The 24,937-nt window shown below is 41.7% G+C and overlaps 2 protein-coding genes across 2 annotated transcripts in view; both read right to left on the minus strand.

Moving 5' to 3' along the window:
• The window catches only part of LOC310771178 (toll-like receptor 13), a gene marked incomplete at its 3' end in the record, with an annotated part of 36,493 nt that extends 17,909 nt beyond the window's left edge, over positions 1 to 18,584 (minus strand). The window contains exons 1-3 of the mRNA XM_083631886.1: positions 17,952 to 18,584; positions 8,215 to 8,332; positions 7,272 to 7,508 (exon numbers count right to left, since the gene is read on the minus strand). Of these exons, the coding sequence (XP_083488012.1) occupies positions 7,272 to 7,508; positions 8,215 to 8,332; positions 17,952 to 18,549 (953 nt within the window). The 5' untranslated portion in view covers positions 18,550 to 18,584. The remainder of the gene's footprint in view (positions 1 to 7,271; positions 7,509 to 8,214; positions 8,333 to 17,951) is intronic.
• A 504-nt stretch (positions 18,585 to 19,088) lies between these two features.
• Positions 19,089 to 20,238, minus strand: LOC310771188 (uncharacterized protein; the record flags this gene model as incomplete). The annotated part of the gene is made up of 2 exons (XM_083631887.1): positions 19,089 to 19,097; positions 19,255 to 20,238. The coding sequence occupies 2 exons, from the start codon at positions 20,236 to 20,238 to the stop codon at positions 19,089 to 19,091; spliced, it is 993 nt and encodes a 330-aa protein (XP_083488013.1).
• Positions 20,239 to 24,937: the final 4,699 nt, after the last annotated feature.

The following is a 24,937-nucleotide window of genomic DNA, read 5'->3' on the forward strand; positions in this document are numbered from 1 at the left end:
GGATTATTGTACACATTGCCGGCTCAAGTCTGGCAGCCAGGACCTTGGCAAGGATTTTGTAGTCACAACACAACAAACTTATCGGCCTGTAAGACTCACAATTCAATGGGTCCTTGTCTTTTTTCAGAAGGACCGAAATCCTGGGCTGAGTCATTGTGGGTGGTAATGCTTCCTGAGCTAGAGCCTCAGCATACACTTTAGACAGGATAGTAGGCTTGCCGCGGTATTAGGTGTTACCGGTGTTACCGGTGTTACAAGGTGGTGAGGCACACACCGATTACATAACATGCCCACATAACCCACATAACACCTACTCCAGCCACTCTTGACAGTTTCAGCATGCGCTCAGCTATGCTGGTGTATATTACAAGCGCTCAGTCTATCCTGGCTGTCTGAGTGCATCATATCTCTGGTTAGACAGACCAGCAAGTAACGTTAGTTGTACATGTTGTGAACACAATCCCTCCTCATACACATGTAGGTAAGACCATTATCTAAGCCTATTCTCTTGCCACTTGCCACCTCACTTGCAGGATCGCTCTATCGTGTAAATGGCGCGGCTTGGAAACTTTTAGACTGAAGAAAATGCCACTAGTTTGTGGATATTAGTGAGATTTTTGGCCAGTCTAAAAGGGGCTTTAGAGTAGCAGAAGTTACCGTGTTAATGTTAAACATTATTGCATGCTGCACAGATTCGGACGTAGACGGAAAACAAACGCAGTTCTGTTTACCTACCTCTTTGAGATGAGGCAGAGCGTACTCAACTACAGTACATCTACAGTATAGCTAACGTTAGATCAACCAGGCGCGGACTGCATAATCGGGCACCTCAGGCCGATGCCCGGTGGCCTGCCCTGGCCTGGCCTGCAATTTTTTTTTTTTTTTTTTGGTGTGTGTGCCCGCAGTCAGTGGCGCCGGAACGAGTTTGCAATTAGGGGGACATTTTAATTTTTTTTTGTCAAAAAAAAAAAAATTGTAAAAAAAAAAAAAAAAAAAAAAAATGACAATTTTTCTTTTCCAATTCTTTTTTGCCGGCGAGTGCCGGCAAGAAAAATTGACGTTTTTTTGAACGTCTGGATGATTTTTAGCCATTTTTAGGGGAATATCTAATTTTAAATTAACATTAGGATTATACTGATGTCATTATTCAGTATTTTCTCCTTTTCTCACTCACTTGGTGATCTGCTCTCCCTTTAGCTAATTTTACAATTACACTACAACAGACAGCAACACAGGCAGAAACACTGAACTTATTATTATTATTATTATTATTATCACTTCGAAACACAGTGCAAAACTTGTCATCTCAACACAAAAATAACAATAACAATAACCGTATACGATTATAGCAGCAGCCAATGACAGTGAGTGCAGTACAGAGTCCGGGTCTGTCTGTCCCTCAGGTGTAATAATCCCACAATGATCACGGCTTTAACAAGTGTCACAGGCTGTGTAAACAGTGTAAAGTGGGCTCTCTGTAACTTGATCCCCGGGTCTGTCTGTCTCAGGTGTAATAATCCCACAACGATCACGGCTTTAACAAGCATCACAGGCTGTGTAAACAGTGTAAAGTGGGCTCTAAACGACAGGGGCAGTTGCCCCCTCAGATTAAAAAATTAGGGGGACCAAATTTTAAGGGGGACAAAATGTCCCCATGTCCCCCTTGTTCCGGCGCCAGTGAGTCAGGCCACTCACTGAACAGCAGGCCAGGTGCCGCCTACTGGTTTACTAGTGGTTTTATTACTTATTGGTTAGTCTGAAGTAATAATTACACCTCAGGGTTAAAGTGGGTGCATCTCATTGTAAAATTGGACTCAGAAACTCGGAACCATAGACGGTATGAAAATATGGACAGAGCCACAATGATGTCACTCATTCATTTCTGGACTCTTGTGTTGGAGCCTTGAGTTTTGCATTGCTCAACACTTGGCTATAGGCTATAGAGACTAAAACCATTGTTGGCCTAATTTTTCAGAAACAAAGGTAGGGGCTTGAGCAGAACACACTGTCTTTAATGTTAGGGGCTTGCTTAAAAAGGAAGATGTTTAATGAAACTGAGAATATGTCAATGTTTATTATTATTGTTATTGTTATGACGTGTATTTCTTAAGCCTGTGGAGAATAACGCAGTATGCACGATCTGATCACTCTTCCTTAAATAAAGTTTGCTGTGTAGCATTTGTACAGAGGCATGTTTTTGGTTTTACTTCTTCATATTATACTTGCAGTTATCTAGGCAATGTTGATGTTTCTATTAGTGAACAAATAGGTAACATATATCCTTGCGTTAGCATTATATTCACTAAATCTTGCTTCAAACGATCCAAATTGGGCTTCAAACGGCCCACATTATTCAAGCGCGCATCGGCCCATATCGGCCTGGCCTGCTTGGTATCTAATGCCTGGCCTGAATTATGATCCCAGTCCGCCCCTGAGATCAACTGTATCAATCAATGAGGGGGAACAAGGGGGATAAACAGCCCCATTTCAATGTGGTGCAACAGGAACTCAAGAGGCACGGTCGGCAGCGGAAGAAAATCCCTTTCCGCTCCCTGCAAGCTCTGCCATCGGCTCCAACTGACCAGCTCTGCCCATTCATGGATTTCTTTTCCACTGCCTATGTGTCGCCTCCACACAGTAAATAGCCCTACTTTTGTTATGCCCCCTGGACAGAAATGCATCAGCCGCCCCTGGAGGTCCATCTACAAAGTAACATTATTTAAACCTTGAATCAATGAGCAACGAACAACATTATTGGTAGAATACTGATATGTAAGTAAGAAGCTCTATTCAGATAGTATGATTCACAACAACACAGCCATGGCGCCAGGATTTAAGGTTTGAGGTTTCCAACTGTGACGTCGTTTGTGGCACATGCAGGTACTGGTAGCTCAAATCGTGCCAAATCGACGTTTGGTCCTTGGCGCTTGGCTTGGCATGCTCAATATAATTTGGCCCTTGGGAAAAACTAATTGGGGAGCCCTCCCCTGGTATACAGTAAGCTATGGCTGGTGTCCCCCAGGGCTCTGTTCTAGGTCCTTTTCTCTTCCTTCTCTACATGAAATCACTTGGTCACGTAATCTCATCCCACGGTTTCTCCTATCAGTCCTATGCTGACGACACCCAACTTTACCTTTCCTTCCCCCCGTTGACACTCTAATTGAATCACGCATCTCTGCCTGTCTGAAAGACATTGAGGGCTGGATGGCTGCTCACCACCTCAAACTTAATTTAGATGAAATGGAACTCCTCTTTCTCCCTGCTAAAGACTCCCCTCTCACCGACCTCTCTATCACCATCAACAACTCCATTGTATCACCCTCCCTAACAGCCAAGATCGAACCTCGGAGTGATACTCGATAATCAACTCTCCTTCTCCCCTTTCATTGCTGCCACGGCACGTTCCTGCCGGTTTACCCTCTACAATATCTGAAAAATCCGCCCATTTCTCACCATAGAAGCATCACAACTCCTGGTTCAATCTCTTGTCATTTCCCGCCTTGACTACTGTAACGTTCTGCTTGCCGGTCTCCCTGCCTCTGCTATCCAACCACTTCAACTCATTCAAAATGCTGCAGCCCGTCTGGTTTTCAATCAAAATAAATTTTCCCATGTCACCCCCCTCCTACGCAATCTACATTGGCTTCCCATTCTGGCTCGTATCAAATTCAAGACCCTGAACCCTAATCCAAATCTTAGCCTTAAACCAAATCATAACACTTAACTAAACCCTCACTTTTTGTAGGATTTCCCTTGCCTTTATATCCTTTACAAGAAAACATACAAGAAGACACACACTTTAAACTTGACACCTGGAAAAGTCAGGTTACTGTAAGAATATCCACCAATCTGGGACCAATCTGTAACACACACACACACACACACACACACACACGCACACACACACACACACACACGCACGTACGTATGCACGCACGCGCACGCACGCACACGCACACACACACACACACACACACACACACACACACACACACACACACACACACACACACACACACACACACACACACACACACACACTTAGTTGAACAATGTCAGCACATGTGTGCACAATGTGTCGCCCCACCTTCCTCAGTTTACTGGCCCCTTCAACTGTCAATCATGGCATAAATATTTCACAAGCGGGGAAACCCCTTCTGTGTCCTAGCCTACTTAAGGCCTGGTGGCACACTGTCATTGTCACACTCTCACACATACTGCTCTCAGACTCACACTTCCTAGTTCCTACAGCTTCACCTGACACCTCACTCAGACTCAGACAGCGTGGAGCCATGGCTAGTTGCAAACTGTGTTTCCTGCCACTGGCAGCTGTCTGCTCCCTCCTCATCCTCACCAGCTTCATCGGCAGCACACAGTCAGGTGAGTGAAGCGCAATATTCTGCTTCCCGCAACCATTGAGTTGCTGCTGGAATCCTTGAACATTTGTGATGCATTGTGGGAAAAGGTTGTACTTGTGATGGGTGTCCATTATGTGGTAAAAGTTTTATTTTCTTCTGTCATAGCCAGAATCACAAAGGCATACAAAAGACCAAGGACATTTGCTCAATTGAAATTTCAGCTATGGGCACAAAGAGGGCACAGTCTGCTGGTGTTAGCTTATGATTATATGACTTACATTTCATGCCAACTGCCAACTATGAAATTCCTTTGTAAATGAAAAAGTAACTACATTTCTTGTGTGTGTGTGTGTGTGTGTGTGTGTGTGTGTGTGTGTGTGTGTGTGTGTGTGTGTGTGTGTGTGTGTGTTTACAGCAAGCTGCTGCGTGAATTACACAAGGCCTAGGCTGTCATGCAGCCGTCTGAGAGGCTACACCAAACAGAACATCAGTGGTCCATGTGACATCACTGCCGTTATGTGAGTTCAGTTAACCCTCCAAATGCAGCTCTGAATCCCATGTCATCATGCTCAACTGCAGTTTATATATTTGTCAAACTTATTTGACAAAAATATAGACACATTTAGATAGCCTTTTTCATAAAAAAAATATGTTCATCTTTTTTTGAAGAAAATCTTCTTACTGAATTGAATGAAGTGAAAGCAAGCACTGTAACCCAACTCTGATTCAGAGAGGCTACACATTAGACTGCATAAGAAAAGTACAAGACTCAGTAACAACTTCACAATGGCCTTATTTGAGTACCAATTAAAATCTCTCTAATACATGATGCATTTACAAAGAAACAACACAATGCAAGCTTAACGATCGTTTACTTGCTTGTGTTAGCTGGCATGTTAAAGTTGAAATTCAATTTTGAGCTTTAGCACAACTGGTCAGCCAAAATAATTCATCATTCAAGAGTGCTGCCAATCTTTATGTAGACTATGTATTTTTATTCCCTTATGTTTGTAGCCTACCATTTGCATTTGAGTACATTGTGTGGTCACACTGTTGTAAATACATTATGTATTAAGGGAATTTTCCACATTTCTCTATGTTGTCTACTACTAAAACTACTATTTTGTTGCATAGTGGGTCTAGGAAACGTTATGGAAGAAGATAAACTGAGATCAATTTCTAAATGTAACATTACACAGGTGTCATTGTGTAACTGAGTGTATTCATTCTTTCTGTTTTCTGGGTCATGCAGCTTCCACCTTCCTGGCAAGTTTGTGTGTGCCGATCTCTCCAAGAAGTGGACTCAGAGACTGATCGCGTGTGTGGAGTGAGTACAGCCCTCTTCTTCATTCATATCCTGTGTGTTGTTTTGAATGAATCTGTCTCTCTTTTGCATTTGTTTTATTGTACCTGTATCACATTGTAGTGCCCAAAACAGCTTGTTGCACATTTGTAATGCATGTTGTCCTTTGTCTTTTCCTTATAAGCAAGAGGAAAGCTCTGGCCTAAAGAGACAAATCTCCTGGACTCTCTTGTGAAGTGGATTTTTATTTTTTATATTTTTTACTATAGCATCATACACTGGAGTATCAGTGTATTTGCAGAATATGGTACTTTCATGTAACTTCAGTGCTAAAACATGATTTGATTATAGAAAATGGTATATTTACACGTAAATGCAAGCTCTTCAAATCATAATACTGGGGACTTTTCTGTGATTTGTGTATTGTGTTCCATTCTCTAATTATTTTCTGTATATCTGTTTTATAAAATGGACGTGTAGTATTCTTAATACATAAGAACTGTAACTACAGTGTGTATATTGAACAAACAATTGAAAACGTTGTTTTCAGAATGTGCCACAAAGTATTTTTGTGTTGATGTTTACCGTCTAAGATGGTGTATGAACCACTTTGCTCTCAGAAGTGGAAGGTTCTAATCAGAATTTAATAAAATGTGTTTTATTAAGAATATTACTGTCTCTCAACATGGATCTGATGAAATTAAAACTCGTATCGACCATACCTTTTATACCCTTCAATGCAATTGCTGTAAATAATGATGGGGGGGGGGGGGGGGGGGGGTTGGGGGGGGGCTGGCAAGGCTTGAAAGTAATACTTTTTTATTACAAATAATAATACAAATGTCGCAGTTATATATAGATCACAAAGTTAACTTTCATGCACATTACAGATTTCACCATATTCTACGGTGATGAATCAATATGATTAGAATTTGAGTTTGACTGCCAGCATTGAAAGAGATCAGCAAGAAATCAAGTTAGGCAGTTTATACAAATACAGTAAAGCAACATTCCTACATCAAGAATATAAATTAGAAAAATGCATATGCCTTTTTGATAGTGTCTCTTCATCCTAAAGAAGAGAAAGCTCTCTTCAGTAGGACTCTAGCTGATAGCAATGTGACTTAGCTACCATACAATATATATATATATATATATATATATATATATATATATATATATATATATATATATATATATACGTTCAAGAGAATGCATACCGAATTAATGAATCAGGGTCAAAATGTACAATCTGGAACGTTGGTTTTGAAAGCCAGATATAATAACCCAATCAATAACCCAATCAAGCCCTCTAGATATGGCCATTCGGTGATAAATGGGCAGTAAAACCCTAATTACAGGACAATTTCAGTGTGAATTGATTTTTTTAAACATTTTTCATCTTTTCAACGTTACATGCAACATCCAAACACCAAGATTAAAAATAGTTTACATTGTTTTCCCCAAACCTCTCCCATTCAATTCCAATAATAGAAAACAAATCTGGAGTCTTCTAATTCATTTAGTAAAGGTAATCCATCACTGTACAATATAATTTTTGGTAATAACATTTGACAAGGTTTTACATCCTCACAAATCAACATCCTCACAAATCTTGATTCGTGAGGAGGAGGAGGTGGTCCCCAGCAGGATGCTCTGTGGTCTCCAGAGCGCGGCGAAGTTTCTCCCAGAAGAGGCCGGTGTGCTGCTGGGCTCGGGGCCAGCTCAGGTAGGTGCGTCTCTTCAGCAGTTTCCTCATGCGGTAGTATGGAGACAGCTGCCAGCTGGAGATCTCCTCCAGAAACACCAGGATCAACACATCCTTCTTCTCATCAAACAGACGGAAGCTGGACAGAGATAGGACAGGCAGAGGGCAACACCACGTATCCCGCATGCATGGTATGAGTCACATGCAGAGAATGACTTGAATACTCAAACCCAGTGAAGCCCTTAGCCCATACTTTAGTTAAGCTCATACTCTATGGTTATGAGAAACTCTAGTCTAAGCTTAAGATGTCTGACCCATCTCAAGCAAACTCAAACTCGCACATCTTTATAGCCTACATTTTAACATCTGCAAAAAAGAAATGCTGGTGAGCACTATAATTTTATTATTGGGATTATCATTTCTTAGCCCTGTTTTAGAAATAGCCTATTGCTCAGCCAAAGAGGGAGGGGGAATTGGCAGTATAGGTAGAACTTTTCTTATCCTATTTTGCTGGTGCACTGATTTATCTGTGGGAGAGACACCACGTGTAGACAGTAATTATTATAAATTATAAAACCTGTCTAAATGCAGCTATGTGGGGGAGGGGGAATGGGGGAGACAAAACAAAAGAAAAAACAAAAGAGAATCCTATTGCTACATACCAGTCCCACATGCAATGTGGTCTCCAACCTGCACCATGCTCTTTAAGTTAACCGGAGTATGGCTAATATGTAACCGTAGCCAGTGAAAGATAAAATGTACCAACCATACTGATATGAATGCACACTTCATGCAGACTGTGTGGTGACATGTTGACCTGCTCTAGCTCAGAGACAGAGACATACCTGGCCACCTGGATCTCTCTGGAGCACCATTCACTCTCAAGGTATCGGTGGCTGATCACACAGATGGTCTTTCTGCTCCCGTAGATGGCATCTGTGATGTTGTCTATGATGGGTTTTCCTGAAGAGTATAGTAAAGAGAAGCAGAAAGAGGCCAATAATAAACTCATAAACAATAGTTCTCTTTATTTATCAATGATGCAGTAATTGTAATAACAATCAATTTTATTTGTATAGCCCTTCTCTAAGTACTCAAAGGTGCTTTACATACTAAATTATATATACAGGAAAACACATGGCAATATCTATAAATACGACAATGGATGAAACATTTAACATTAATTATGGCAAATAAAATGAAAAGACCAAGAGGCCGAATGAGACTTTGAGATTAAAAGCAGATTTAAAAAGGTGTGTTTTATGGACTCTTTGGATGTGGAGAATGCAGATTAGTCTCTAATGTCCTTTGGGAGAGAGTATAGTGCACTGCATAGTGATTTGGCGACACCCTCTGGAGTAACAGTGAAACTACACGAATCTTGCATTCAGATTGTTTCAAGATACTAGTTCATGCAATCACGCATTGGAGCATGCAATCACTGTGTGTGTGTGTGTGTGTGTGTGTGTGTGTGTGTGTGTGTGTGTGTGTGTGTGTGTGTGTGTGTGTGTGTGTGTGTGTGTGTGTGTGTGTGTGTGTGTGTGTCGTGATCAGTGTTGGGGGTAACTCATTACAAAAGTAACATATTGCATGTAGCCTAATATATTACTTTTAGCAGTAACTCAGTAATATAACTTATTACTAATAGGATTTCAGTAATATTATACCAGTTACTTTGTCAAGTAACACAAGTTACAAATTGAGTTAATACAAAAAAAAATAATCAAAGCACATAAATAAAGATACAATCATTTTCTAATCAAATTGTTTGTTTTTATGCAAAAAACCACTATAGATGACAATAAGAAAGGAAAATGATAACATTTAGAATTTTGGAGGGTTTACACTGACTTTTTGGGCTGTTGGGGGCAGTGATGTCATTCTGTTAAGTGTTGTTATTTTGGTGAAAGTAATGCAAAAGTAGTATAATAAGTAGCAAGTTACTCTAAACAGACAGTAATATTGTAAAGTAACTTATTACTTTCAAACGAAAGTAATGAGTGTAGTATATTACATTTTGAAAGTAACTTGCCCAACACTGGTCGAGATGTCACGCTGATTCGTCCTATAGATATTTTTGCCCATATATACAGTATGTGTTAGATGATTTTGCTGGCCGGGTTACATTTACATCTGGCATTGCATCTCCAATGTGCCCATTGAAATTGCCCATTGCTTTCTAAAAACTGATTGTCAAGGTCAAGGTTACTTTATTTGTACCCATATAGATTGTTACCTGTTTCGCCATAATATTAGATATTCAAGATTCAAGATTGTCATTGTCACTCTGTTGTACGAGTACACATGTGTGAAATTCTTGTGCTGTGGGCTCTGTTACAGACAAGGTGCAATAGGTAAATAGTGCAAAATCACAGCAAACACCAAATAGGGCACAACAACACAGCAAGCAACAAATAGATAATAAGACAATAGTTACATAGGGCAACAATGTAACACACCTACTTATCCCATAAAACCCTAATCTGTTGACAAGCTCTCTCCATGTAACAATGTAACAGTGTATGTGAAGGGCAGTTGAGGCAACAGTTAAATAAATAAAGTAGAAGTGATATCCCTGACACTTCCGGTGAGGTATGTAGCGGACGGACGCGTGGTACGCAGCTCCTGCTTTTTTGATGGCTGACTTTTGCTAGATACGCCTGCATGTTTCATTTTTAGTGCGACGAGTTACTAGAACGACACTCGAGTGTTTCGCGCGGTATGAGCGGCAACAAAAGGACTCGTAAAGCTTTGAAACAGTCTCAGTTACAGCCCTGCCTTCTCTTAACAAGTGAAGCTAAAGTTAGCACTCGCGCAGCCAAGATGGCACTTGACTCTCCTCTTACTCTGCAAACGCTAATTGACGAGTTAGAGAAATCCAGAAGAAGCATGGCCACTGAGTTTACTGCCTCCCTGAATGCGGCGCTCGCCCCAATTCATTCTTCCTTGGAAACTATTAACAACACGGTGGCGAAGCACACTGCTACTATTGTGGATATGGAAAAGGCCCTCACGGCGCACTCAGACGACATCACAAGCCTACAGAAAGAAGTAGTGGAGCTGCGGGTAAAGACGACCTCAATGGCGGAGGAGCAGGTTCTGCTTCGGTCTACTGTAAATGACTTGATTTGTCGTTCAAAACGGCAGAACCTGCGGGTTATTGGCGTACCGGAGGGGGCCGAAGGTGGAGACACGAGACTTTTCATGGCTAACTTATTCAAGGAAGTAGCCGGTGAAGTGGTTTCGGGAGACCTCGAACTGGACCGAGCCCATCGGGTGCTCAGACGCAAGCCTCAAGGATCTCGCCCTGTGATTGTGCGTTTTCATCGTTACGTTGATAAAGAGAGAATACTGCGGTGGGCCAAGGAACATCGTGATGTCGTCTACAGAGGCAACAGCGTCAAATTCTACGAGGACTTCAGTGCAGAGGTGGCTACCAATAGAGCCGCTTTCAACGAGGTAAAATCACTGCTTTACAAGAAAGGCATACGGTTTGGTATGATGTACCCGGCTCGACTGCGTGTGACCTTCCACGGTACGGACCACTACTTTGCTTCTCCTGATCAAGCTGAGCTTTTCTATCAGGAACGTGTACACAACTCTGAATAAGTTGGTCAGGTGAAGCGGGCCCTGTTTTGTTTTTCTGGACCACTTTTTTCTTTTTTTCTCCTATTTCTCCCCGCTGGACACACTACAGATGAGGCACGCGCGGTGCTCCGCAGCTTGGTATGTATTGCTTTCTGCGACTTGGACATTGCGTTGGTTCCCCTGTGCAGGTTGTGCACCTATGCCGGGAGCATGTGCTTAAACTTTGGATTACCTGGCCGTGTGAAGCGGGTCTCATTTTTGGTTCGTTTGGACCGGTAACCCCCCCCCCCCCCATCACTGGACGCACTGCATTGAACTAACGACTCTGGGCTTCTCTTTCTCTCTTTCGTTAATATGACGGTCCTAATGCCTTCTGTTGAACATGGACATTCGATCTTGCCTAGTTCCACTAGGACTTGAGTCTTTGGTTGGTTCATGTTTTTTTTTGTCTCATTTAAAAGTGAAGAGTATTTAGTTTTTGTGTGGATATGTCCTATTTGTTTGGGTGTGTGTGTGTGAGTGTGTGTGTGTGTGTGTGTGTGTGTGTGTGTGTGTGTGTGCGCGCGTGTGTGGATGCGTGCGTGTGTGTGTGTGTGTGTGTGTGTGTGCTTATGCGTGTGTGTTTTTCTTTTTTTTTCTTTTCTTCCATTCATTTATTTTATTTATTTATTTATTTTTGGGTATTTTTCGATATATTTATTTTAAGGGTTGTTAATTTTCTTCTCTCTCCCACTCTGATATTATATGGGCAATGCTTACCTCTCAAATAGGCTTCGATGTCATTGTACTGTCTTAGTATTATGAGAAGTCAGTTTTGGCATAAATGTATATTTTTCAAATAGGCTTCACATCATTGCACCATCTTGCCAAGTGGAGAGAGGCCAACTAATCAGGCTTATTCAACCCCATTCCATGCTAATATCGACAGTTTCATATACATTTTAGTTGGTGGCCTGCTTGCCTTGTGTATTAATCTCCTTCTCGGATCTTTGTATTAGGACTCCATACTTTAAGATGTTGTTGCCATGTGAAGTTAAATTTAAAAGCAAGCACATGAGCTGCGCAAATTGACATGTTTAACCAATGGCACTGTGTGGAAAAGAGAGGTCTATTACTCTGTCAAATTTAACCTATGCATTGGTACTCGCATGTCATTGATGCGGGTGTACTCATACACAGAAGCACACAGGTACTGAAAGCACTTATTTTATGTATACACATTTGAGTGCCAACTGCACACTGGACACTTACTATAGATCACCTATATAGCCAGAGCATATACATGATGGCGCTGTTGTTATTGCTGTTGCTTTTGTTTGTTCTTTTCTGCTTTTTCCTCTCTCTCTCCCCCCCCCCCCCCCCCATTAAGAAGTTAAACCCAATATAATTTGACTTAATGACTCTAAACCGACTGAGTGCCCCTCTTTTGAAATATGCATAGCCCTTACCATTCTTCCATTTTATTTTTATTTTTTGTATCACAACAATATCACTGGTCTAGTTTACCTGCTTCTCGATTTGTGTATGGTGTTGCTGGTCAATGATTGCGAGTATTCACATGGCGTAGATCACGTTCCATCAGGAGGTGAACTCCACTGCATAGTAAACTGGTTGTATTTAGACCAATCCTGCAACTTGTCTGGTTTCGAAATGACAAGTTTAGGAAACCAATTAGTAAGTGGTTTTGAATTTTCTTATTATCAAAGTTTTAAATTATGTGTTTTTTGTTTATTTGTTATTGTCGCTGGGGGGACATGTGCGATGATGTTTTCTTTTGATGCTCAGGGTGTCCATCTCCTTTTCATCTCTGTCATTAACTATTTCTTTGTCACAGACACGATCAATGGTTAACCCAACTGTACACCAGAGGACAACTGAGGGGTCTCCTATTAGGTTGGTGAGTTGGAATGTCCGTGGACTGGGGGGCCCAATAAAACGGTCCAGAGTGTTTTCCCATCTTAAAGCTCTTAACACGAGTATCGCCTTCTTACAAGAGACTCATATGCGGGTGAGTGATCAGAATAGAATGCGTAAACCTTGGGTTGGGCAAATATTCCATTCAGCTCTCAACAGTAGATCCAGAGGAGTTGCCATTCTAATCAGTAAACATATACAGTTCTCCCCCGAACAGATTATATCGGACCCTAATGGGCGCTACATCATAGTGAGTGGTGCTTTATACCAAACCCCAGTTGTATTAGTCTGTGTTTACGCCCCTAATTGGGATAGCCCGAATTTTATGACTTCTCTTTTCTCTGAGATTCCTAATCTTGACACTCACCGTCTTATTTTGGGGGGTGACTTAAATCTAGTAGTTGAGCCGCAACTAGATCGCTCACACCCTAAGTCAATTATACCATCTGGAATGTCTAAGGCCTTGTCGTCTCTCGCGAGTCAGTTGGGTTGTATTGATCCGTGGCGTTTCCTTTATCCTACTGCAAAAGAGTTTTCATATTTTTCGAATGTACATCAAGCTTACTCCCGTCTTGATTACTTTTTTATAGATAGGACTCTGTTATCTGTCGTCAAATCTATTTCTTACTCTGCTATCGTGATCTCTGACCACGCCCCACTGATTTTGGACTTAGCTCTCTCACCACCTGTTACCAATAGGCAATGGAGACTAAACACAGGTCTTTTATCGAATGATAAATTCTGTGACTTTATTTCTAGTAAAATAAACATGTTCCTTGAAACTAACAAGAACGAATCAACTTCACCCTCACTCCTATGGGAAACTTTCAAGGTTGTGGTGCGTGGAGAGATCATCTCCTTTAGCTCTCATTTAACCAAGGAGACTAAACGAAAGCAACAAAAACTAATAGACGCAATCCTCAGTATAGACGGGGAGTATTCCATCTCTCCCAGTCCAGCTCTATATGCTAGAAGGGTTCAATTACAATCTTACGCTTATTCTTAATTTCTTAATTTGATTTGCTTTCTACAGGCAAAGCGAAGTATCTTATCAGACGGACTAAAGCTTCATACTACGAGCATGGTGACAAGGCCAGCCGTCTCTTAGCCTTCCAAATTAAACGTCAAGCGGCCCCTCGAGTTATATCTAGAGTTTTTGATGCTGCACATTCCTCAGTTACCGAACCATCTGAAATAAATAAAGTTTTCACTACATTCTATTCTAATCTTTATCAATCTGAGCCCCCTATAAACAATATAGCTATGAATAATTTTTTTGAAAATTTAGATATTCCTGTCATTAACAATTATAATAAACAAAATTTAGATAGCCCTTTTCAATTAGAAGAAATTAGTACTTGTCTTAAATTAATGCAAAATAACAAAGCCCCGGGACCAGACGGGTTCCCGGCCGACTTCTACAAAAGATTCTCTCATTTACTTGCCCCTTTATTATTAGATATGTTTAATGACTCATTTGAATGTGGCTCTCTCCCTCCAACATTAAATCAAGCTTCAATTTCACTTATACTGAAAAAAGACAAAAACCCTGAGGAATGTGGCAGTTGGAGACCTATTAGTCTGTTAAACTCAGATGTTAAGCTCTTAGCTAAAGTCCTGGCAAGCCGGCTAGACCCGTGCCTACCTAGCATCATCTCAGATGATCAAACAGGTTTTGTCAGGGGACGGCAGTTGCCGTGGAACATAAGGAAACTTTTGAATATTGTTCTTTTCCCCAGCTCCACACCAGCTGCCGAAATGGTCATTGCATTGGATGCAGAAAAAGCATTTGATCGTGTAGAGTGGGAGTATCTGTTCTCCGTCTTGGGGAAATTCGGCTTTGGCCCTAAAATTATTTCTTGGATACAATTACTATACTCCGCCCCCACTGCTTCAGTGATGACTAATTCTCAGAAATCAGATTACTTCTCGTTATCAAGAGGGACCCGTCAAGGTTGCCCTATCTCTCCTCTTCTCTTTGTTCTAGCTATAGAGCCTCTTTCTATAGCTCTTAGATCCTCAACACTTTTTACCGGTATTTATAGAGCTGGACTGGAACATCGTGTATCTCTTTTTGCCGATGACCTTTTGTTGTACGTCAGTGAACCTGAAAAATGTGTCGATGACATCTTACACATTATAACATCTTTCGGTTCATTCTCTGGTTACAAACTAAACATCGGCAAAAGCGAGTGCTTCCCCATAAATGAGGCAGCGAAGCAAATTCCGCCAGGCATGCTACCATTCCGACTAGCTCATTCTAATTTTCGTTACTTAGGAATCAGCATTTCCCACTCTCTTTCTTCTCTCTTTAAGGATAATTTTGCAAAGTTAGTGGGTGATATTAAATCTGACCTAGAACGTTGGGATTTTCTTCCTTTGTCACTAATAGGTAGAATCAACTCTGTTAAAATGAATATTCTTCCTCGCTTTTTATTTCTTTTCCAATGTCTTCCAATTTTTATACCTAAGTCATTCTTTCAAAACTTGGACAAAATTATTTCCAGGTTTATCTGGGCTGGTAAAAACCCAAGGGCCCGTAGAGAAGTTCTCCAAAGAAACAAGCAGGATGGGGGCCTTGCCCTGCCTAATTTTTTATTCTATTATTGGGCGGCCAATCTTGTAAATATTCACGCGTGGTGTAATTCACCCGCTCTCAATTGGTGTATAATTGAAGACATCTCTTCTCGACCTTCTTCTCTTTCAGCTTTAGTCTGTGCCCCCTTAGACTCTCGCCCCCCCCAATTTATTAAAAATCCTATAGTTCTCTCTTCTTTAAAAATATGGAAACAGTTTAGGCGTCATTTCAACCTGCTTGCCCCTTCCCCACATAGTTCTATATGCCATAATCATTTATTTCTCCCTTCTCACCTAGATGCATTTTTTAGTTTGTGGAGAGAGAAGGGTCTAGTCTGCTTTTCAAACTTATACTTAGAGGGTATATTTGCCTCTTTTGAGAACCTCAGTGTACAATATAATCTACCACACTCCCACTTGTTTAAATATATGCAGGCTCGCAACTACGCTCGCACGCATTTTACATCTTTCCCTCTACTCCCGGTAACCTCTTTTCTAACCGACATTCTGTCTCTTCCTAAAACAAGAGGTTTAATTTCAGTCATGTATAATCTCATATTGAACTCGAACACGATCTCTCTTGCGAGAGTTAGGGGTAAGTGGGAGGAGGAGTTTGGACAAGATCTGTCTGATGAATGTTGGGAGGAGGCATTAGTTAGAGTAAACTCCTCATCCTCATGTTCTCGTCTAACCTTAATCCAGTTCAAAGTTCTTCATAGGGTTCACTACACAAATGCTAAGCTTAGTAGGCTGTTCCCTGATACGAATGACATTTGTGATCGATGCGGCTTGTCTCCAGCTGACCATACTCATATGTTTTTCCTGTGTCCAAAGCTGTCTGATTTCTGGTCATGTTTTTTTAGAACATTAAGTGAAGCCCTTAATATTACACTGAATCCATGTCCGTTTATTTCCATTTTTGGGGTGCCCTCTACATTAGTTAATCTCTCTAAAACTGAATCTGATGTTGTCGCTTTTGCATCACTCATAGCCCGTAGACGCATTCTGTTGCATTGGAAAAGTCAAAATCCCCCCCCTTCCACATCCTGGCTGAGTGATTTAATGTCTTTCCTGTCTTTGGAGAAAATTGGGCATTCTGTGAGAGGATCAATTGCTAATTTTGACAGAAGATGGCAGCCTATTATCTCCCATGTCAACTCGCTCGTGTCTCTGGACCCAAACTGACCTTTATTTTATTATTTTTTGAGATGGACACCCTGAGCATACTTTATTCTTTTTACTTCTATATACTTCTCCCCTTTTTTTTTTTTTTTTTTTTTTTTTTTTTTTTTTTTTTTACTTTATCTTTCTATATGGACTTGTCGATTGCTCATCACCCCCCATGCGACCTATGCCTGATTTGTGTGTTATCATGTAGACTTATTGTTTTGTTAGTTTTCTTTTTGTTTTGTTTTGTTTTTGTTTGTTTGTTTTTGTTTTGTCTGTTTGTTTCATTGTTGTTTTAGTTTTCTTTCTGTTTGTGCCTTTGTCAATTTGAGATTGTATAAGAAAAGGTTGTGCTCCAGTCTGCGACTGGTGCATCCCAAAAGAAAAAAAAAGAGAGAAGAAATACCACTGTTCTGTGTGTACCTTGTATATAACTTTGCAAAATTCCAATCTCAAATAAATATATTATAAAAAAAAAAAAGAAGTGATATCCCTCATACATAATCAAGATACACAATGTGTTTACCGTCACTCTCCGCGCAGTAACAGTCGTCAAGTTAGTTGGTATCGCCATAGAATGGAGGCAAATGGTACAGTCGTTCAAAATCACCAAAAACACACATCTAACAGCACCAAAAAGCTCTTTGTGCTTCGGGTACTCACCACGCGATGAAATACGTCATGAAATGAAACGTCATTTTTGGAGCAAATCCCTACACAAGTTACTTCCTTGTTTGCCTGTAAACAGCGTTTCCGCTGTATGTCGTGCATGCCATGGCGGCCATGTTTAGAAAGTAATTCCGGCTATCTATTTACCTTAAAAAAAGATAATTTCTCCGCATTTTGGATTAATATTTCATGACGTGGTGAGTACCCGAAGCACAAAAGAGCTTTTTGGCGCTGTTAGATGTGTGTTATTGGTGATTTTGAATGACTGTACCATTTGCCTCCATTCTATGGTGATACTAACTAACTTGATGACTGTAACTTACTGTATACTGCCCGGAGAGTGATGGTAAAAACATTGTTTATCTTGTATGGGGGGGGGGGGATATGGCAAATGAGCGAAACTCCCCAAAAGTGTTTGGATGTTGAGTACATCTTGAGTGCAGAATGATTCTACCAGGGTTATTTGGTTTTCAGTCCTATCCCAAAAACTTGAGGAAGAACATCTACGTTTTCTTCATGACCTGACCAAGAGTCTTTGTGCTCATACTGTTAAAGTTGTGCTGTAGCAAAGACATTTTCAAACTCTTTCCTTTTCTTATCAGCTTTTTCCAAATACAATCTAAAGACCTAAGATACATGTTAATGCCAGGTGTAAAGCTGATCTTACCTGGCTGGAAGTCTCGATGGTGCAGACACAGTCTCCAGCCCTGTTCTCCCTCCAGCTTTGGCAGCAGCTCTCTGAAGACCCAGGGCTCATCGTGGACATTGTAGGAGACAAAGGCATCATACTGGTTCGGAGCTTGCTGATTCTTCTTCTTTGAGTCAAAGAGGAAAGCCAGGAGGAGGTAGTAGGTGTAGACCAGCTGCCATCTCAGAAAATGATAGGTCAAGGACACCACCAGAAACAGGAGAACCATGCATGTGGTGGAGATATAGCAGATGAGGCCAACATCTAAGAAACAGGAGTGGACATCAACGTCCAACAGTCTTGTACCTTTTAGGCCGGAGGGATAGTTACACTCAAAGTTATAGGCATCAAAAACTTGTGTTTGGTTGTTGTTTTCCACCCACTTTAGGAACCAGGCATTGTCACAGTTACAGGTGAAACTGTTGCCTTCCATGTCCAGGTATTCAAGAGCCGGCAGAGACTGCATTTCTCTCTCAGTGATCACTGAAAATGCATTCTTCCTCACCTCCAAGAACTGAAGTTTGGTCAGGTTGGCACGCAGAAAGAAATCTAGAGACCGGAGGTTTGTTGTAGACATGTAGAGTTGTTCAAGATTTGGAATTAGGGCAAACAAATCTGCAGAGACATCTGTAAGGGTATTTGAGCTCAATTTCAAGCTTCTTAAATTTCTCAAGTCAATGAAAACACCTGTATTTATTTCTTCAAGTATATTAGACTCTAGTGATATATTCACAAGATTGCTCAATCCAATAAAAGTCCCATTTTCAAGGTTTTTGATTTGATTTTGGCATAATGACAAACTCTGGAGTGAATGTAATCCTAGAAATTCTAATTTGTTTATGGTAGTTAGTTTATTTCCATTTAAATACAGGAATTTAAGATTTGGCAGGTGCTTAGCCCTATTGAAAGCATGATTCAAGTTGGTGATAATGTTGGTCTGTAGATTTAAGGACTGCAGGTTGTTTAAACCCTTAAAAACATAGGGATTTAGAGTTGAAATCAAATTGTTCTGAAGATTGAGCATTCTGAGGCTTGGTAATTTGGCAAAATCTTGGTAGCCAAGTGTGTTTATTTTATTAGAGCTGAGATTCAATTCTGCAAGAGTTGGTAGATTTCTTATGGCGCCTACTGGAACAGATGAAAGGTTGTTGTATTTCAGATTCAAAGTCCTTAGCCCTTGAAGAGAACTGAAGCAGTTGTCAGACAGAGTTTGTATATCATTGTTTGCTAGGTCTACCTCAGTCACATTAACGCACAGCTGCAACAAAGTTGAAGTGACAACCTTGAGGGGTTTTTGTTGAAATTCCAGTCTGGACAGTGATGGCATTTTGCAGGAAATGTTGATTAGCGCTCCAATGTTACCTTTCATAGCTTTCATCCTCAGAAAAGTCAGTGAGGAGTAGACGCTCCCTAGCAATGTTTTTATTCCATCAAAAGACAGGTGAATCCCACTAATATCAAGCTTGGACACTCTTCTAAGAAAAGTCCTGTTCTGTACATCCCAGATCATGGAATGCGTCTTCCCGGTGTCGCCAATGTTCAAATAGGTAAGGTTCGGAAAAATATCTGCAGTGAGCCTGAAGACATCGAAGGGATTTTGAGATAAATCAAGTGAAACGAGTTCTGTTGACTTGTTTGATAGTTCCCATGACTTAAACGTGGATAAACGGTTCTGTTTAATGGACAGGTATTGTAGACGTGGCAAGTGCTGTATAATAGCCTGAACTCGTGTTAAACATTGTAGGTTGTTCATAGATATGTCCAAAAACTTTAAGTTGGTCAGAGCCTGAAAAGAAGAGGAAGCTATAGTTCTGATGTCGTTAGTAGCCAGTCTTAGCTCTGTGAGGTTGCTTAAACCATGAAACAGATAATCTTGCAGTTGAACAAGTTTATTATTATCTAGATTTAAGGACTCTAAGGAATTCAGATTAGTGAAAGCACCTTTATCTATCTTAGAAATGTTGTTGCATTTCAGGTTTAAATTAGTCAAATTTGGAAGATCTTTGAAATCTGATTCTCTTATCTTTGAAATTTTGTTTCCAGACAAGTCTAAACTTCTCACTCTTGATGGAATGTGCTGTGGAACAGCTTTGAGGTTACTTTTTGAACATATGGCATTGAAATAGTAATTGATTCGGCAATTCTTCAGTGAATATGCTGTGACTGGAATAGCAAAACTGCTCAAGAGGCAGAAAAGAAAGCTTAGTTGTAAACGTCTAGCTTCTCTCGATGGGATTGATTTTTCTTGCTTCATTTCAGGGCCCATTGTCTTTCCCGCATTAGGTACAGAAGATCAAGTGATATCCACAAACAAGGAGGTGTAGGTCCTTTCTTTGTCCCAACTGGTGAATACAACTGAGGGATCCAATCCTGGGTTTCCAATAAAGCAAACAAGGAGCCTATAAAATAAACAACAATAACAAATAAGAGACAAATTACAATAAGAACATTTGAGACTGCTAACATGAATGATAGCCTCTCTCAAGTTACTTGAGTGCAATAGTATCTTTTTCCTTATTATGGCAGATGATTATCTATTATGATTATGATTATATGATTATTATGATTATCCATTAGATTGATAATGGTTAGTTATGTTGTAACCCAGGTTCATTACATTTTCAATGTGAAGTAGGTACAGGATTGTCCCTGATCAGGAGCAGCTGACATGGATTACTCTTTAAGACACATCACATCACATCACCTGTGGTGACGCTACCACTGATTAGCCTGAGGCTATAAGTATCACGCAGCTCTCTATAGCCTGGATTGGAACTATTTAGGAGCGGCTCTTAGCTGGAGAGACAATAAGCGGCAGCAGTCCTATTCACTGAAGAGGCATGGAGCTCACGATTCCTTTAACCAAAACGATGGCATTGCTCTGTGTCAAGTAGCTGGCTTCTCCCACCGACGGAGAGCCAGGCGCAGCCTGTGTGTTTGCAGATTTATCTGCGGGCAAAATCCAAGGCTCAGGAGGCAGCGCTTAGGCACAATCTCCAGGTCACCCTGGCCTCAAAATGAAACTGTGACAAGCAAGGCCTAAGGGCAGCTTGTCTTCCATGAGTTAGGGAAAGAGTTCCCGCTCTGACATCACCTATGCCTGTTGTATCCACAACCCAATGAGAGAGCCCAGTCTGTAATGGACAGAGTCTGTCGCCCTGCAGGCACATGTCTGATGGAGATGCACTCACTGTCAGGGCCCTGATGGACCACCAAAGTGTCACTCAGCCCTGCTTCACCATCCTGAGCAGGGCGGAAAGGGCACAGTTCAATAGACTGACTGGCCTAGCTGGGCCTCGGACTAGACTTTAGGGTAGAGAGCAGGCAATAAGCAGCAACAGTCCTCATGCGCTGAAGTAAATTGAGCACTGGGTGCATGCTCAGAAGAGCCAGGAGAACAATGTACACCATGGAAGCCCTCAGCCCCAGGAGGTGGAGGCGCCTCCCCATCGGAACTGGGAAAAGCGAAGCGTAAGGGTGGCTTGTCTTCCAAAAGTTCTGGAAAGTGTTTCTGCCACAATTGGTCTGCCATCTTCTCTGGGAATGTGGAAGTACTGAGATAAAACTCCGCCTGACGACCGCTCTGCCATGAGAGTGCAGCCAGAACCCCTTGCTCTGCAAGGACAGGTGTTGTCCTGGGAGGCGACAAGGGGGGCCGCGTTATGAGCAATGCCAGGGCTGAGTGGAGGGCTTGTCATGTCTAGCTCTACCACACCAGTTGGCCTCCAAACAGACCCTTGGGTCACCTTTAGGCACCAAAGCCAGCTGCAGTGGCTCAGCCTGTGGGGCTGTCGAGGCACACTGTTCACGGCCTACACTGAACACACATTACACTGCCCGGAGTGATGTGTAACAGGTACTGATGTACTGTTCACGGCCCACACTGAACACACATTACACTGCCCGGAGTGATGTGTAACAGGTGATGTACTGTTCACGGCCCACACTGAACACACATTACACTGCCCGGTGTGATGTGTAACAGGTACTGATGTACTGTTCATGGCCCACACTGAACACACATTACACTGCCCGGAGTGATGTGTAACAGGTACTGATGTACTGTTCACGGCCCACACTGAACACACATTACACTGCCCGGAGTGATGTGTAACAGGTACTGATGTACTGTTCACGGCCTACACTGAACACACATTACACTGCCCGGAGTGATGTGTAACAGGTACTGATGTACTGTTCACGGCCCACACTGAACACACATTACACTGCCCGGAGTGATGTGTAACAGGTACTGATGTACTGTTCACGGCCCACACTGAACACACATTACACTGCCCGGAGTGATGTGTAACAGGTGATGTACTGTTCACGGCCCACACTGAACACACATTACACTGCCCGGTGTGATGTGTAACAGGTACTGATGTACTGTTCACGGCCCACACTGAACACACATTACACTGCCCGGAGTGATGTGTAACAGGTACTGATGTACTGTTCACGGCCCACACTGAACACACATTACACTGCCCGGAGTGATGTGTAACAGGTACTGAGGTGAAGTTGGTGTGTGGTGAGCCAGGCTGCATGCATGTGAAGGTCATAAGCCACCTGCACGCAGACACGTCATTAGTGGCACCAAAACTCATCACACTATCTGGAGTGGTGTGAAGCAGGCACGGCAAACGACCATCCAAAGGGAGGCCATGGCGCTACCAGTTCCACCACTTAGGCCACATTCAGATACAATCTGTAGAGACATATAGAGCTCAAAAGTCACATGACCTTTCGTGACCTTTCCCGTCCCGGAAGTTCCCCAGTCATTTTCTCCATAGACGTTTCGAAAAATCTTTATATAATGAGTTTTAAGGCTGGAACCAAGCCAACCTGTGACCTACTGAATCGTGAGTGACCATAAAACTTTCGATTTGAGCAAGAACAAAAAATAACAACCCGGGGGGTGGGGGATTGAATTATCGAGAGTGGCTGAAAGTTTGTGAGGAATTGCTAGAGCCCTTAGACTCCCTCACTCCAGCTGGCAGGATAACAATTCATGCAGGAGGCCGGGTCCTTGCAGGCTATGTGTGCATGGTCCAGCCCTGAGCCCTGGTCCACACTCCACTGCATCCTTATCCACCTGTAAACTCTCAGCAAACTCGTATGTTAAGGAGAGATGCGGAGGAAGTGCTATATTGAGTAGGCTTTTATTTTGACAGAGACACAGGAAGTGAACTCCCTACTTTGTGCAATGTTGGTAGATTTAATACTGAGTAATGTGGTCAGATTTACAACTGATGCATACAGGGCTTGCCATCTCCTCTGCATCCTTCCAACAAACATACATGAATGCTCTGTGAATCATATATTCAACATGCGTAAGCCAAATGGACTGGTGGCGCATGTCAGTGCAACCAGGGGCTAGCCTACAGACAAATATACACAGCGCGTAATATGTGAATGCTTTTTGCCATTCAGGGGGAAAATGCACTTAGTAGCATGAATCCTCCTCATACTTTTGACATGAATCATACCCCATACATCCACACACATGCTACCCGGAAACAAGCGAAAGTGGCTTTTTGCTGTCCGTTCATTGTTTTGTTCAACAACGAACCAAATTGGTTAGCAAGGGATCACAGCCAACGCCAATACCTCACACTACCATGCTTTTGCCAGCTTGTGCAGAGACACCTAGCGATCCAGAGAGGGGCCGTGGTGGGACCAGCTCTTCTCACAAAGCGGACATGTCAACCACATGTAGCTACACACTATGCTAACATGCAACTCAATGCCAAGACACACGGCTTGCCATTGAAATCAAGGAAACAAAAAGAGGCCTGCATGTGTGATACTTACACAGCCTCTGGCTAATCAGTCTGTGCTCTCACCACAGGTGATGTGATGTGTCTTTAAGAGTAATCCACATCAGCTGCCCCTGATCAAGGACAACCCCATATACATTGATGAAAGTATACTGGGAGATAGCGTTGACATGAAAGAGGACTCTGCTATGATTGCCTTGTGATTGTCCTAATTGTCTTCTCTGTTCACTGCACAAATGAACATCCCCAGGGGAAAACAAAGTATGTTGAATTGATTTTTCACATTGTTACTGACAACTGAGCCCATCTTTGATTGATGTCCATGTTTGAATTTAGGGTTCAGTAACCTTTACATGATAAGTTGTCAGAACCTTATTGCAAGTAGTAAATAAGAGGCAATATGAATCCATGTTGATAATGAAAGTAAATAAGTTTCTTATACTTACGGTTTCACACAAAGATGGGTTGACTAATAATCACATTTCCACACTGCATTGCATTTTAAATAACTTATTTTGTAAAGTAAACTATTCCTCTCACAGTTCCAAATAACAGAATCATATATTTTTTCCATATAGGCTGTTTTTGAGGGGAGTTTTTGTTTCTACAGTGTAGTTAAGTTATGCCTAATGAGTGTTCTGTGTACATCGGTCAGTGTTTTTTATCCTCGGTCATGTGGACCGAAATGAGGAAGTGAAAGGGGTTCACAGGAGTGTTGTTTTTGTAAAACAGCAAGAACTTTTTTGTCAAAAAGCAGAGCTAGTAGCTACGCTGACAACAATACTAATACAGTTAAAAGCACATTTCTAAGAATGAAATGCTCTGTTGGAATGAATGAGTATGGAAAGATCTGTTGCTTAACCTTCTCTTTGTCTCAGGAGAAATATGAAATATCTCAATATTGTTTTAATTAGCAATCAATGAATTATTTCTTCTAAATAGGAGCAATGGAGATCCACCATGTGAGAACATAAGTTGTAAGAAGTTTTTGAGCGAAATAAAAAGCATGATATCTCATTGGCTACACTCTGATAGCTGATAGATTTCTGAGAAGTCTCACTTACCCATTAGAAGATGTGTGAGAAACAAAACTAAAAGAGGAACACAGCACCACCTTCCCCCATCACCCTGGCTGCGCAAGAACCAAGATGGCAATGGCGAAAATGCCATACTTGAGGCCAC

Source organism: Poromitra crassiceps (genome assembly GCF_964638095.1).
Source record: "Poromitra crassiceps genome assembly, chromosome: 2".
NCBI classification, from domain to species: Eukaryota; Metazoa; Chordata; class Actinopteri; order Beryciformes; family Melamphaidae; genus Poromitra; species Poromitra crassiceps.